At 50.8% G+C, this 13963-nt stretch overlaps 1 protein-coding gene across 2 annotated transcripts in view; it reads left to right on the top strand.

The window, feature by feature from the left end:
* KMT5B (lysine methyltransferase 5B) overlaps positions 1-7331 on the top strand; it is a 27400-nt gene extending 20069 nt beyond the window's left edge. Inside the window, exon 9 of one of the 2 annotated variants that reach the window (XM_008063762.1) lies at positions 6482-7331. In XM_008063762.1, coding sequence (XP_008061953.1) covers positions 6482-6686 — 205 coding nt within the window. In that variant the 3' untranslated portion in view covers positions 6687-7331. The remainder of the gene's footprint in view (positions 1-6481) is intronic. The other variant, XM_008063768.2, reaches the window with a different exon arrangement.
* The last annotated feature ends 6632 nt before the right edge of the window (positions 7332-13963 follow it).

A 13963-nucleotide genomic window follows, 5' to 3' on the forward strand; every position in this document is an offset into this window, starting at 1 on the left:
CTGGGCAGCGAGACCTCATCTCTTCAATAAATCAAAAAATCAGCTGGGCGTGGTAGCGCATGCCTATAATTCCGGCTACTTGGAAGTCCGAGGTAGAAAGATCGTCGGAGCCCAGCAGATCGAGGCTACGGTGGCCAGGAGCGGCCACTGCACTCCAGTCTGAGCGACAGAGTGAGACTCCAACTCAAAGAAAAAAAAGGAAAGAAAAAGAACACCTGACCCCAGACAGTCAGCCCAGCAAGCAATGGGCAGGTTCCCCAGTGACCAGTTTCCTCCTTTCTGGGTAGCCAAGGGTCTGCAGCAGTGTGGAGAGAGAGGGCAGAGTTACAGTACTTCCAGTACTTGCTGTTTCCGGCCCAGGATGCAGTAGGCTCCTTGCCATGAAGGGTGGCAGAAAACCTCTTCCTAATACTGCCTGTTTGCTGGTGGTGGGGAGGGTCTTAAAATGTATCTGTCTATATAAAGTGATTCACGTGTTGGTTAGATCTTAGACGAGTCCACAAAAAGACCCTTTAGTCTATGAAGTAGTTTAAGTACAGTTCAATAGTACTTTAAAATCGTATAGAGAAAACGTAGTGTGACAGTTAAGTGCCTATAAGCTGGAGTCAGGCTGCCTGAGCTGGAATCCTGCAGCTCTGCCTTTCATTAACTGTGTGGTGTAGGGCAAGTTACATAGCTGCTTTGTGCCTTAATCTCCCTATCTGTAAAATGGGGATAACGTCAGAACCTGTTGATAGGAGGATTAAGTTTGTTATTTCATATAAAACATGGAGGGCAACACAGTTAATTCACAAACGTTAGCTATAAAATAGTTGTTGGCTTCTGGCTACTTTCCCATTAGAATATAAGCTCCACAAAGGCAGGGACTGTATCTGTTCCACTGGCATACAGAGCTGTACCTGGCACATAGTAAGTGCTTGACAGGTGCCTGGTAAATGATGACTGGAGTCAGCAAACACGATGAGTCCGTTCGGGGTGTCCTGAAACCCCTGACCGCGTACACAGGTAAAGTCTCAGAAACACCAGACTACAAAATCGGGAGGATGAGACTAGTCAAAGGAACTCATGCAATTACTCATCAGATGTTCACTGAACAGCTGCTTTGTTAGCTTAGAACATGCCGGATAAACAGGACCAGCATATTTCCAACTGTCAGGGCAGTGTGGTGGGAAGGGGCGCAAACACGCACACTATGCTGAGAGCTGGCGGGTGAAGGCATGCAAGCGGACAGGGTCATGTGTGCAAAGACGGGTCACGGAGAGGGTCTCCAAGGTGCACTTGGAGCACGCTTCTGTGCTGTAACTGTCCTGCTACAGTGGTAATTGTACTGTATTCAAAAGTAAGTACTGCAAAGCTCAGTCTAGAAAACGTAAAGAATAAACTCTAATGGAGGACCAAAAAATGAAACTGAAATAAAAAGTACCAAGAGCTTAGCTATCAAGGCTTAAAATCATGAAAAGAGTATTTCTTCCCCAGTTAGTATATAAATTGTTGAAACTTCATCTTATTTTTGTAACTGGTCAAAATTATTTTAAGGCTTATGTGAAAGTATGTCTGATGATAGCCAAGAAAAAGTTTCTAAAAAGTAGGGGACACCTGCCTTAACAGACACTAAAAGTTATGAGAAATAGTTGTGACAAAATGTGGTGATAGTGACCCAAGAGTTGACAAACAGATAGGAAGATGTGACTAGAGCCCGGACATAAAGGCAAGTATAGATGTGATCCTAATACCACATGTTGAGAAAATAGGATTACCTTAGTAAATGATGTTGGTGTAACTCACTGCACTTCTGGAAAAACAGCAAGTTAAGGCCGGGCACGGTGGCTCACGCCTGTAATTCCAGCACTTTGGGAGGCCAAGATGGGAGGATTGCTTGAACCCAGGAATTCATACCAGCCTGGACAACATAGCAAGACTTGGTCTCTACAAAAAATTAGCCGAGTGTGGTGGCACACGCATATAGTCCCAGCTACTTAGGAGACTGAGGCAGGAGGACCGTGTGAGCCCAGGAGGTTGAGGCCGTGGTGAGCCATGATCGAGCCACTGCACTCCAGCCTAGGTAAAAGAGCTAGACCCGACTCAAAAAACGCCAAAAAATAAACAAGACCCCTATATCACGTCATGTACAAAACAAATTTCAGAAGGATTAAAGATCTAAACTTAAAAGGTATGCTGTTAGAATCCCGTTTAGGAGAATCTATAGAGAAACTTGGAGTGGTGGAAAGCCTCCTGAAAGACTCCGCCGAAGTTAGGAGTGGGGAATCCAGAAATGTTTGAATGACCAAAATAAAGTCAAAAGACAAATGATCTACTGAAGGAAAATAAAGTACACAAATGGCAAAGAATTAAGATGCTAATCACAAGAGCCTCCTAGAAGTTGATGAGGAAAGACAGAGTGAAATAGAAAAATGACAAAGGAAGAAGAGATACCTTGCAACAAGAAATTGGCCATAAGCAAGGAGATTAGGTATTCATTTTTACACATCAGATGGGAGGGATTTAAGAAGTACAGCCAGGTTCGGTGGCTCAGCCTGTAATCCCGCGCCTTGGGAGGCTGAGGTGAGTGAATTGCCTGAGCCCGCGGGTTCGAGACCTGCCTGGGCAACTTGGTGAGACCTCATCTCTACAATAAAATCAAAAATCAGGTTCGAGACCTGCCTGCACAGCGAGACCTCATCTCTACAATAAATCAAAAAATCAGCCGGGCGTGGTAGCGCATGCCTGTAATTCCGGCTACTCGGAAGGCTGAGGCGGCTGGGAGCGGCCACTGCACTCCAGTCTGGGCGACAGAGTGAGACCAACTCAAAAAAAAAAATAGCATACTGCTGGTGAGACTGTAGAGAGACAGGCACTTGGTGTACTGGTAGGCCATGGCCTGGTGAGTCCCTTGGGAAATGTCCTCTGGCAGTGCCTTCTCACACGGCAGTCCCATGTGAAGGAGTCATCCTGTAGAACTAGGAGTTCCAGTTAGGAAGATTCGTTTTGGGTAGCAATTTAATAGCAGTATTTATGGTGGCAGGCAAAAAACAAACAAGTTTCAGTAATCACAGTGAGAAGTGATTGAACAAATCATGGAATATTCTTTGGAAATGTAAAGCTTTCAAGACTTATGTTCAACTCATTTCTTTATCTATGATGTCATGAAAAAACTGCTGAGGGAAACGTCTACTATCATCGTGTTTTGGTTTTGTTTGCTGAAAAAGAAGCAATGTAAATCAGCATGCAGCCCATGGTAAAGGGAGTGGAGGGTGGCAGTTGGCAGGCAGCTGGCGCTGGGCTGGGCCCTGAGGGCGCAGGCGGATGGGAATACTATGACCCTGTGCTCTGTGGACGGGCTTCCTAGGATCGTTCCTACCTGTGGCAGCAGGCCCACGTGTGTCTTACTCTCATCAGTTAAAGAGAAGAAATAAGAGAAGCAAGTAACCAGGCTTGGTGGCTCAGCCTGTAATCCCGTGCTTTGGGAGGCTGAGGTGAGTGGATTGCCTGAGCCCGTGGGTTCAAGACCCGCCTGGGCAACTTGGCGAGACCTCATCTCTATAATAAAATCAAAAATCAGCCGGGTGTGGTAGTGCGCACCTGTAGTTCCAGCTACTCGCAAGGCTGAGGCGGCAGGATCGCCGGAGCCCAGCGGGTCGAGGCTGCGGGGGCCGGGAGCGGCCGCTGCCCTCCAGTCTGGGCGACCGAGTGAGACTCCAACTCAGAAAAAAAGAGAAAAGCAGCAAGTGAACGGAGAGTTTGGCTTTAGAAATTCTGGTCGCAAAAATCATTCCATTTCTGTTCATGTGGAAGTGTACTCTAAGTTTGGCCCGTCTTTTCCGAAATAAGCCAGAAACGCAGAAATGTTAACAAGTTAAGATAAAAAGAAATGCAGTATCTGAAATTTTCTTTTTCAGTCTTGGAAGTAAAATAGCCTTTGAGATTTACACATTTATTCTCTGAATATATTTTAGGGTGTTTTCTCGAAAGGGGATTTGAGAGAAAATAAATAAATAAACAAACGTTCGGGTGGAGCGTACTGGTTGCCTGCCTTGGTGAAGAGATTACCTAGAGGTTTTTCCAGTAATTTCTATCCCACGTATCAAAAAAGAATTAAGGCGGTCCCACAACAAGATTTTTGTTGTTGTTTTTACAATGGCATCAGTAAGAATCGAGTTTTAAATCTACTCCAGGAAGGTGAAGAAAACAAGAATGCTAACCTGACCAAAACAGCTCCTGACTGAGGGCCGTGGCTTAAGCCTGTAATGGCAGCACTTTGGGAGACTGAGCAAGAGGGCTTGAGAGCAGTTTGAGACCAGTGTGGGCAATGTAGTAAGATCCTGTGTCTACCAAAAGGAAAAAAAGTTAGCCAGGCACCTGCCTATCATCTTAGCAGACTTAAGAGACCGAGGCTGGAGGATCACTTGAGCCCAGGAGGTTGAAGCTGCAGTGAGCTATGATCGTGCTACTGTGCTCCAGCCTGGGGAACAGAGCTGCATTAAATAAAAGTCTGTGCTCCCTAGCATTAAGGGGTAAAGGGTTAGGGAGAGATAATAAAACTTACGTTGTCCCTTAGCAGGTCTAAATCCTTGCAGAGAAAAGCCATTTTCCCTGAAATTTCCCTGAAATTCTGAAAGAAAGAAATCATACGGGATTTTATTATGGAGGGCAATATTGCTTTCACATAGGAGGGCATTGACAATTGTGTACAAGTTCAGAAGCTGCTATTATATGGCTCTGTTAACAAGCTAAGGCCAGTAAAAGGCAAGTCTGTGAAGGCAGTCTTGGTTAAAGAGATTTCTCATTTTGGGAGGCTGACACAGGAGAATCACTTGAACCCAGAAGTTGGAGGCTGTTGGTAAGCCATGGTTGTGCCACTGTACTCTAGCCTGGGTAGCAGAGTGAGATCCTTACTCAAAAAAAAAAGTTCTTAAGTCTCAGTATTCAGTAATCTAGTGTTAAATTGTGAAGAATAAAGCTAGACTATAATAAACTGGCGAGGTTTTCAAAGCTACGGTTTAGACCTAACTGTTCCATTTTTGAAATGGGAGAATTAGTTACTTTTTTTGTGAGTTGGAGTCTCACTTTTTCCACCCAGGCTGGAGTGCAGTGGCGCAGTCATAGTTCACTGCAGCCTCAAACTTCTGGGCTCAGGTGATCCTTTCACCTCAATCTCTTGAGTAGAAAATGCCCACTTCATTTTTTTATTTTTTTGTTGAGACGAGGTCTTCCTCTGTGACCCAGACTGTTCTCAAACTCCTGAACTCAAGCCGTTCTGCATCAGCCTCCCAAAGAACCCCTCTGCCTAGCTAGTTAGTTAGTTATTTATTTGTTTTTATTTATTTATTTATTTAGTTTTGAGTCGGAATCTCACTCTGTCACCCAGACTGGGGTGCAGTGTCCAGTCCCAGCCTCGACCTGCTGGGCTCCGGCAGTCCTTCTGCCTCAGCTTTCCAAGTAGCTGGAACTACAGGCGCGCGCTCACACGCCTGGCTAATTTTTGATTTATTGTAGAGATGAGGTCTCACTAAGTTGCCCAGGTGGGTCTCAAACCTGCGGGCTCAGTCAATCCACTCACCTCAGCCTCCCAAGACGCGGGATTACGGGCTGAGCCACCGAGCCCAGCTGTGTTTTTTGTTCGTTTGTTTTTTGAGTTGCAGTCTCACTCTGTTGCCCAGACTGGAGTGCAGTGGCTGCTTCCGGTCATCGCAACCTCGACCTGCTGGGCTCCGGCGATCCTTCCGCCTCAACCTTCCAAGTAGCCGGAATTACAGCCATGCACTACCACACCCAGCTGATTTTTTGATTTATTGTAGAGATGAGGTCTCGCTGCCCAGGCGGGTCTTGAACCTGCGGGCTCAGGCAATCCACTCACCTCAGCCTCCCAAAGGCGCGGGATTACAGGCTGAGCCACCGAGTCCAGCTGTTTTTATTTTTCTAATTAATTTATTTTTTTAGTTGGAGCCTCACTTTGTTGCCCAGGCTGGAGTGCATTGGCATGCTGATGGCCACCATAGCCTTGACCTGCTAGGCTCAGGTGATCCTTCCACCTCAGCCTTCCAAATAACTGGAACTGTAGGCACGTGCTACCACACCCAGCTTATTTTTTTATTTATTGTAGAGGTGAGGTCTCATCAAGTTCCCCAGGCTGGTCTCAAACCCCTGAGCTTAGGCAATTCTCTTGCTTCGGCCTAGTTACTTATTTTTATCTACACATGAAATTCTGTAAAGTTCAGTGGTTTCTCATAAACAAGTAACAGTTGATTGACAGTTGTCGTAACAAGTTGTTTTGATATTTCAAGTATAGTGTTTTTAAAGTTAATTGTAATATGTGTATGTATATTTAACTTCCTTTGTGAGTTCTAGACTTGGGTGCCAGGAGTGGTTGAGGCATCATCGGTTCATCCCGTCTATTGGTCTGTTGGGGCCAAGTAACCACAGCAGTAAGCTTATTATAAGTACATGTATTGTTTATCTAAACCTGTGCGATTTTCTCTTTCAGGCGGGGAACTGGTGCTTTTAAATCCAGAGTGGGACTGCCCGTGCCTGCTCCTGTTATCAACAGCAAATATGGACTCAGAGAAACAGATAAACGTTTAAATAGGCTAAAAAAGCTAGGTGACAGCAGCAAAAACTCAGACAGTCAGTCTGTCAGCTCTAACACTGATGCAGACACCACTCAGGAAAAAAACAATGCAAGTAAGTAAGGGAGATTTGATAAGCATCTCTTTCTAAAGTGTTTGCACACAGTTGCTTCCTAAAGTGTGCTTCCGTAGTCTTAAGTGTGTCCATACTGAGAGAAGCTGGAACTCACAAGCTTGGGCAGCATTTCCAGGCTCTAGAACCGTTTGAGGTCAAAGGCACGGTCTGTGTCCACCTCCAAGTTCAGTACCGTCTCTAGACTGTGCTGCTCAGATACTTGGGAACTGGATGTGGAGGTCTTCATCGTACGTTCCAGGGCATCGTGTGGGTGAGAAAAGCGTTCAAAGTGGTAGTGGCACTGTCAGGATGCCACTAGGCCCTTCAAGAGGACACAAGGACTGGGGAGAATCACAAAGACTGACGCGCTGCAGCGTCTTGCCAGTCTGGCAGGAAAAGATGGCGGGCTCGGGACGCCGTCGCCTCCAGCCCCAGGGCTGCTGCCTTCGACTTCTCTCTGACCTTTCTCGAACCGAACTGACCCGGGTTGCCAGACCCCCAGTTATGGCCTCAGTTGCCACAGAGGAGCGTTTTGAGTGTTGCTGTGTACGACCTGTTGTGTCAGCTCCCACAGGAGGGAGAGAGAGGAGAAGGAGAAAGATGAGGCCGGGTGTGGGCCATGGCCTGATGGAGACGGGACAAGAGAATGAAGAGAGCAAGAGCAGAAGGCTGAAGTGGGCAAAGGAGGCACGTCCTGGTGGTGGGGCTTGACGTGCCGGGGCGGCCCCCACTGCCGCTCTCCCGGGTGACACCGGTTTTCTGTAGCTGCCTCTACAGCATAGATGCTTCAGTCTGACTTGTTTCTGGAAAAGACAGAAGTTAGAAAGCCTGGCCTTGGTGATTCCCAAAGGGTGCCTTCGTAGGCACTACAAATGTCCAGTGAGACTGCGTGGCCCTCAGGAGCCTCTGAGACACGGATTCTTCCAGGCTCTTCTCCCTGCTCAGGTATTCTGGGCCCCACACTGGGTGCTCCTTTCCTCTCCAAAAAACCCTGAAGAAAAGGGAAGGTGTCTCCCGTGATGGTGAAAGTCGCGCCGTGAGTTCCTGAATCCACCTGTTGCCGGGCACCAGACCAGGTGTGACCCCTAGCATAGAAGCAGTGCTGCAGTCGTCCTCCAGGCTTCTAGGAATGTTCAGGCGAACAAAGAAGAAGAGCAAGTCGTCATTCACTGTTGACTGTTGGTTCTAACAGTAAACGCAGTGGAATGAACGTTTGTTTCTGGAGTCTGCATCCCCAATGAAACGAGATTTGTGAAGCCCGTTTTATAGATGCATACATGAAAGCACTTGAAAGCTGGGTATGATGGCACATGCCGATAGTCCCAGCAGCTTGGGAGTTTGAAGCAGGAAGGTTGCTTGAGCCCAGGAGTTTGAGGCAGCCTGGCCAACATAGCGAGACCCTGTCTCTTTTGAAACAGATAGGTGCATGCTGCTCTCTGTGCATAGAGATAGCCACAAAACTGCCCACGTCAAACGGCTGGCTCTGTGGTGTGCATGGGGGTGTTTGGTGTTTTTATGCGTTAGCTTTCTTCCTAGTGTCTGGGAACTAGACTTGGTGCACACTTAGTTTAGAAGCTCAAAATGCAAATAATTTTTGGAAGATGTTGGGGGTACTAATTTGTAACTATTTATTAATAAATATTTGTTCGGCCAAATAATATTTGGGAATATTTATTAATAAACCAAATACTTACTAAAAACTTGCTAGTTCTTGAAGAGATGCAAAGGTGTCTGAAATTTGGGCCCCTTCCTCAGGGACCTTACGCCTCGTCCCCAGGGTCAGACGGGTGCAGATGACTACCCAGAGCAGACGAGAAAGCCATGGTCCAAGTTCAGAGCTCCCAAGTGACCCGTGTGATCTGGAGTCGGTGGGGCAGAGGAGAAAGCCAGCGCTTTCCAGGGACTGCTTACATGGGGCGCCTGATGCACTCCGGTGACCTTCTGAAGCACGCCTGTTGGGAGTGGCCGAGGACTGGCGTGACCGACCGTGAGGTCATGGACAGAGCCGATGGACCAGCCTCCACTCTGCGAGGGGCTCAGGGCTTCAGCCGTCCCTGGGACCGTCGTCCTCATCGTCTTGTGTGCGCGGGTTCTCAGGGCGTGCTGCTCTGTGGTCTGGGTCTCAAATACACCCTCCTTCTGTTGAATGCAGAGACCTGGAGAGCCCGAACACCAGGCTGCCCCCAGGCGGGGGTGCCCTGTGTGTGCGGATGCAGAGGGCTTCTCTGTGCAGTGGCGTCTCTAGCAGCCAGTGGGGAGACTGCGGGCTCGGAACAGTGTGTAAAAAGGAACGCTTCTGCCTGGTCAGAAGGAAAGTCGGTTCTTCCTCCACACGAGTGCTTTTCGGAAGGCGTCCTGAGAACTACAGCTTAACTCTCCTTCGGTGTCCAGTGGCAGACATGGGATCCGTTTTTGCGAATTCACACCGTGGTCTGAATTACGATACCACTGTTGACGGATTCAAGTTTCTCAGGCCCTGGTGCCTCGGTGGCCGGGCAGCCCCCTCTGTAGTTAGCGCCGTAATTCGGGATGTGAGACCAGAGGTTCTCAAGGGCTGTGTGTGAAGATGTGGACACAGTGGCTGCAAGTGTCCCCCATCGGGACAGGCCCCGAAGACCCAGCCATGGGGAGAAGTTGGCCTTGACTAAGGAGCGCTGTGGGACCCTTGTCACTCTCGTCACTGTGTGGCCTGAGCGCTCTTTTCTGCCAGGTCTGCGGGTGGCCGTTGCCAGTCTGTTGGTCACATCAGATGAAAGCTGCTTGTGCCTAGTAGATGCCTTAAAACCGAGGTCTTGAAAGTCCACAGGGGTTCTTGGATCCTCCAGTTCGGGAGATGCTGGGCCATCTGTTCCTCTTGGTCCTCACTGACGGTGTGCGTTTCCAGGGCAGCCTAGGCACTCGAGGAGGCTCCGTGTCTTTTGTCTGGCTGTAAGTCTCGGCGCCACCCTGCCTTTTGACTTCAAGACCACCCTACAGTGACCACGGTAGCCATGTAGTGGGTCCTTGACCCATGAGTTGGGCCTGACACCAGCGTTCTGTAGTGCGCCTTACCGGTGATTAAAACCTCGGGATCTCAAGTCACAGCCCGAGTTCAAGCCCCATCTCTGCCACTGTGCAGGTGGATGGGCTGAAGCACGCTGGTCCCCGCGAGCTTGGTTTCCCCAAGGCTTAACAGCACTTCCTTCCAAGAGCATCAGGGTGGAGAGAATGCCACTGTGGGCATTTTGCTCAGCCCCAGCATATGGCAGTTGCTAAGGAGAGTGTGCACCTGCTCCTGAAAATACAGTCCAGGCTTCGGTGTGTGGGATTTGCTCCAGCCCCTGGGGAAAGTCGTCACATGGGGCGTGTTAGTGCCAAAGCGAGGGCGGCTGGGGCCTGTCCCAGCTTCACCTGCGTCGCAGCCCTCGGTCTCTTGGCAGACTTCAAAGAGACAACTGGCTTGTAGTTTATTGCTGCATCTGCGGTCTTCCTCCTTTGGCCTTCCTGTCTGAAGTCTCAGCTCTGCAAGGACCGCGTGGCACCGTTAGACTGGGGGACTCTCGGCACCCGACTGTGCTCTGCCCAGTCACGTTTCCTACAGCTCTCTTGCCTGGCCTGTCTGTGTCCACTTGGCCTTTGACTTGATAGGTTTCCCTGTTGATGGCTTCTGATGAGAGAGCGCTTTTCAGGCAGAATGCTGTGGCATACACAGATCAGGACCCAGACACAGTGAACCCTCTACTGAAATGGCACATGGCGCCTGCCATGTGTGCCATGGACCGCGTCAGTCCCCTCTTGCTCAGTTTAGACACAGATGCATGCAAGTGCCTCGGAGGACTGCCATCAGGCCAGATTCTCGGGAGGAGGGATGGGGTGGGGGAGCTCCCAGATTCCGAATCACCACAAAGTGGGGTTCATCTGGGGGGTAAAAGGAAGAAGGACCAAGCAAGGAGGACCGGGTGCTGTGAGAGCACATCGGAAGGGTGCCCCATCTCGCAGACAGTCACAGAGGGCTCCTTGAGAGGTGCTTCCTACGACAAGTTTTACAGGGGTGGGAAGTTGGCCAGATGAAGCCGTTCAAAGCAGTGTGACTAGCCGGGCTCGGTGGCTCAGCCTATAATCCCATGCTTTGGGAGGCTGAGATGAGTGAATTGCTTGAGCCCGCGGGTTCAAGACCCGCCTGGGCAACTTGGCGAGACCTCATCTCTACAGTAAGTCAAAAAAATTAGCTGGGCATGGTAGTGCACGCCTGTAGCTCCAGCTACCTGGAAGGCTGAGGCGGAAGGATCGCCGTAGCCCAGCAGGTCGAGGCTGCGGTGGCGGGGAGCGGCCACTGCACTCCAGTCTGGGCAACAGACTCCAACTCAAAAAACAAAAGAAGTCACCTACTTCATAACTGGAGTACAAGGTAAAGAGAGGAGAAGGGATTATAGGTGAGCACTTGGGCCTGCGTTTTTAGGAGGAGTGTTTGGTGGCTGAGAGCCTGGAAGCCTGGACTTGCCATGGTGTCCTAGGACGGTCCTGGCCGCATGGTGGAGAGTGGACTGTGGGAGAGCAGTAGGAGACAGAAAAGCACCGCAGGTCGGGCAGGAGAGTAGCTTTGGGGTGGGGAAGTGCAGGCGGGTTCCAGTGACGTCGTAGGGTGGGCTCCCTAGCACATGGTGGTTTCCTGGGAGGCTGGCGGGGAGGGCAGGAGCCAGGGAGGTCCAGTGTTCTGCTCAGGCAGCGGGGCAGGCGGCACTGGCCAAGATGGGGCCTCCGAAAGGGATGCGACTGGGAGACTGGATGGCGAGCTCCGCTTAGCAGCTTCCCCGTCGGCAGTTGGCGACCAGGCTGGGAGAGTGGATGCCAGTCACCCGGGGCGAGGAGGCAGAGCCTGAGGAGGAGGGTCGGGGCAGGTGGAGGAGGGAGGAGGAGAGCCAGGGACGGCGCCCTCGCCGGCAGCCGCGGGACGAGGACGCGGTTACCAGGGCCCCATTCAGAGAGACGGAGAGCGCCAAGAGCCGAGTTGCTGGCTTTCAGGACAAGGCGGTTGCTGCTCAGCACCAGCTGTCGCATCGGAGAAGCGGCTGGCTCCAGTGGCAGGGCTCTCTGTTGAGAACATAGTGCTGTGTGTGCGTGGGCATGGTGAGGGGACAGCAGGGACAGCACAAGACATGCGTGGGAAGGAAGACGCAGGGCCGACAGCCCCGAAGCCTGGTCCCAAATCAGCCCTCAAAGAGGCGTGGGCCGCGGACAGGATTGGCACAGCCACGTTTGATAAGGCCAAGTGCGTGTGGCCGGACCTGCAGTCCTTCCTCAGGCCACCACGCAGGCAAGCCATGGGAGCAGGAAAATCCTCCCACGAAAGAACTACCCGCGTAGCCTCAGGTTTCAAAACATGTTTTCTACCAAGTAGCTTTCGGTAACGGTGAAGACTAAATCCCTCGCTCTCCAGCTGAGCAGTATTCCAGCGTCACTGCTCCTCCTGTTTTAAAAATAAGGCACCGCCTTGGTAGCAGCCCACACGTGGAAGTGTGTTCTGGATCCACCAGTGAAGCCGGTGACTGTGGATTCTGCTGGTCGGGGTCCCCTGAGCCGTTGGCGAGTCCACCTCTGAGTACAGACCTTCTGTTCCCGGGGCTTGATATTTTTGGAATGCTCGTGCGTTCGTGCCGTGTCGCAGTAAAAATGAGCGGGAGCGGTAACTGACTCGCTCAGCTGGGCAGGACGGGCAGTTGCCCACAACCCTCAGGAGTGACTGGAAGTTGACAGAGATGCTCTCCACAGCATCCTGGTCCTCTCAGCCGGCAGTGTGCGGGGCTCACCGAGTCACTGTGTGTGTTCTTTGTTTTCTGGCGAAATGTGGTGGATTGTTAATTTGGTCATGTCAGCTTCCCTCGTGTGTGATCTTTAGAGGAGTGTTTTGATCTGGAAGAGGTTTTTTTGACTTGGGTGTGCGGGAACTAAGTGAGAAATTGACTTGTGTAAAATTCTAGAAGTAATAGCCCAGGACGTAAACGAGGTGAAAAATACAGCAGAAAGTCATTGGTGAGGTCAGGGACTCACTGTGGCAACCCCTGAGGCTGAGGCAGGAGTCACATGTGAAGTCTTTTGAGAAGCCATTCAGCGGTCACCTTGCTTCTCTGTCGTCTCCACCATCAGGATCGTTGTGGCCTTCTTGTGTCCTTGTCTCGGAGGAAGGGGCCCCGTGTCTTGAGAACGTGACTTGTGAGCAGCACGCGACTGCTGCCTTCTTTCGGTTTGGTGGTTGACATCAGGCATCACCGAAGGGACTGGGCCAGGCTAGCTCTGCCACGCTGCTAAGTGGACTGCGCGCCATGGCTCTTCTGTCCTCACAGAGGCGAAGGGAACAACTCGGAAGAGGGCGGGTCTTCTCTGGAGGTGACGGTAGCCCTTTTAGAGAGACAGCACATGCTCTTAGGACCTGGCTTTCTAGCTTGAAGCTGGTGTGATAGAGTTGGTGCCTTACTAAATTTCCGCTTTGCATTACTGGTCAAGTACTGTACTGACTTTGTGTTAATACTGGATTTTAGAAACATTTAAAGTGATGATTTGAAGACTTTGTGAAAGAAAAAGCTAGGATTTTGCTTAGCTTTCTTTCAGCTCTTTAATGCGGGAAATAGTAGTCTAGGAGAAGAAAGCGTTGGCTGGGCCCGCGTCCCACGGGTCATGGAGGAGCTCGGCATGAGCTCGAGGCCCCGCCGTGTGGAAGCCCCTTAGCTGGGTCGCTTTCTGGTCGCACCTCGAAAGTGCGCAGAGGCCGCATAAGCGAGAGCCCGGCGGAGAGAAGGTTCGGGAATGTGCTGGCAGATCCGAGCTGGGCCTGGTCTCCCGTGAGTGTGTCTCTGAACACCTTACAGCCGGTGGTCGGGCCTGGGCATTGTGTTCTTGAACCCTGCTGTGTTAGCAAGGCTGCTTCTCATCGTTTTTTTTGTTCTGGCCTACAGCTTCCAACCGAAAATCTTCAGTCGGCGTGAAAAAGAACGGCAAGAGCAGAACGCTGACGAGGCCATCTGTGTCAAGGATCGCAGCTCCTTCCAACGCTACCTCATCTAAGCTAGCTCATCTAAGCAGTTCCAGGGCACCAAAGAAACTGAAAAAGCCTGCGAGGCCTTTACTCTCCAAGCTCAAGCTGAGAAACCACTGCAAGCGGCTGGAGCAGAGGAGCGCGTCTCGGAAGCTCGAAGTGGGAACCCTAGTGCTCAAACAGCCTAAGGTCGTCCTGTACAAGAACGTGTCCATCAAGAAGGACCCGGCGGCGGAGGGCGCGGCGCAGGCCGCGGCTGGGGGCGGGTGCTTGACT

Source organism: Carlito syrichta, unplaced genomic scaffold (assembly GCF_000164805.1).
Source record: "Carlito syrichta isolate Samal-C Ts95f unplaced genomic scaffold, Tarsius_syrichta-2.0.1 Scaffold99377, whole genome shotgun sequence".
Taxonomy (NCBI): domain Eukaryota; kingdom Metazoa; phylum Chordata; class Mammalia; order Primates; family Tarsiidae; genus Carlito; species Carlito syrichta.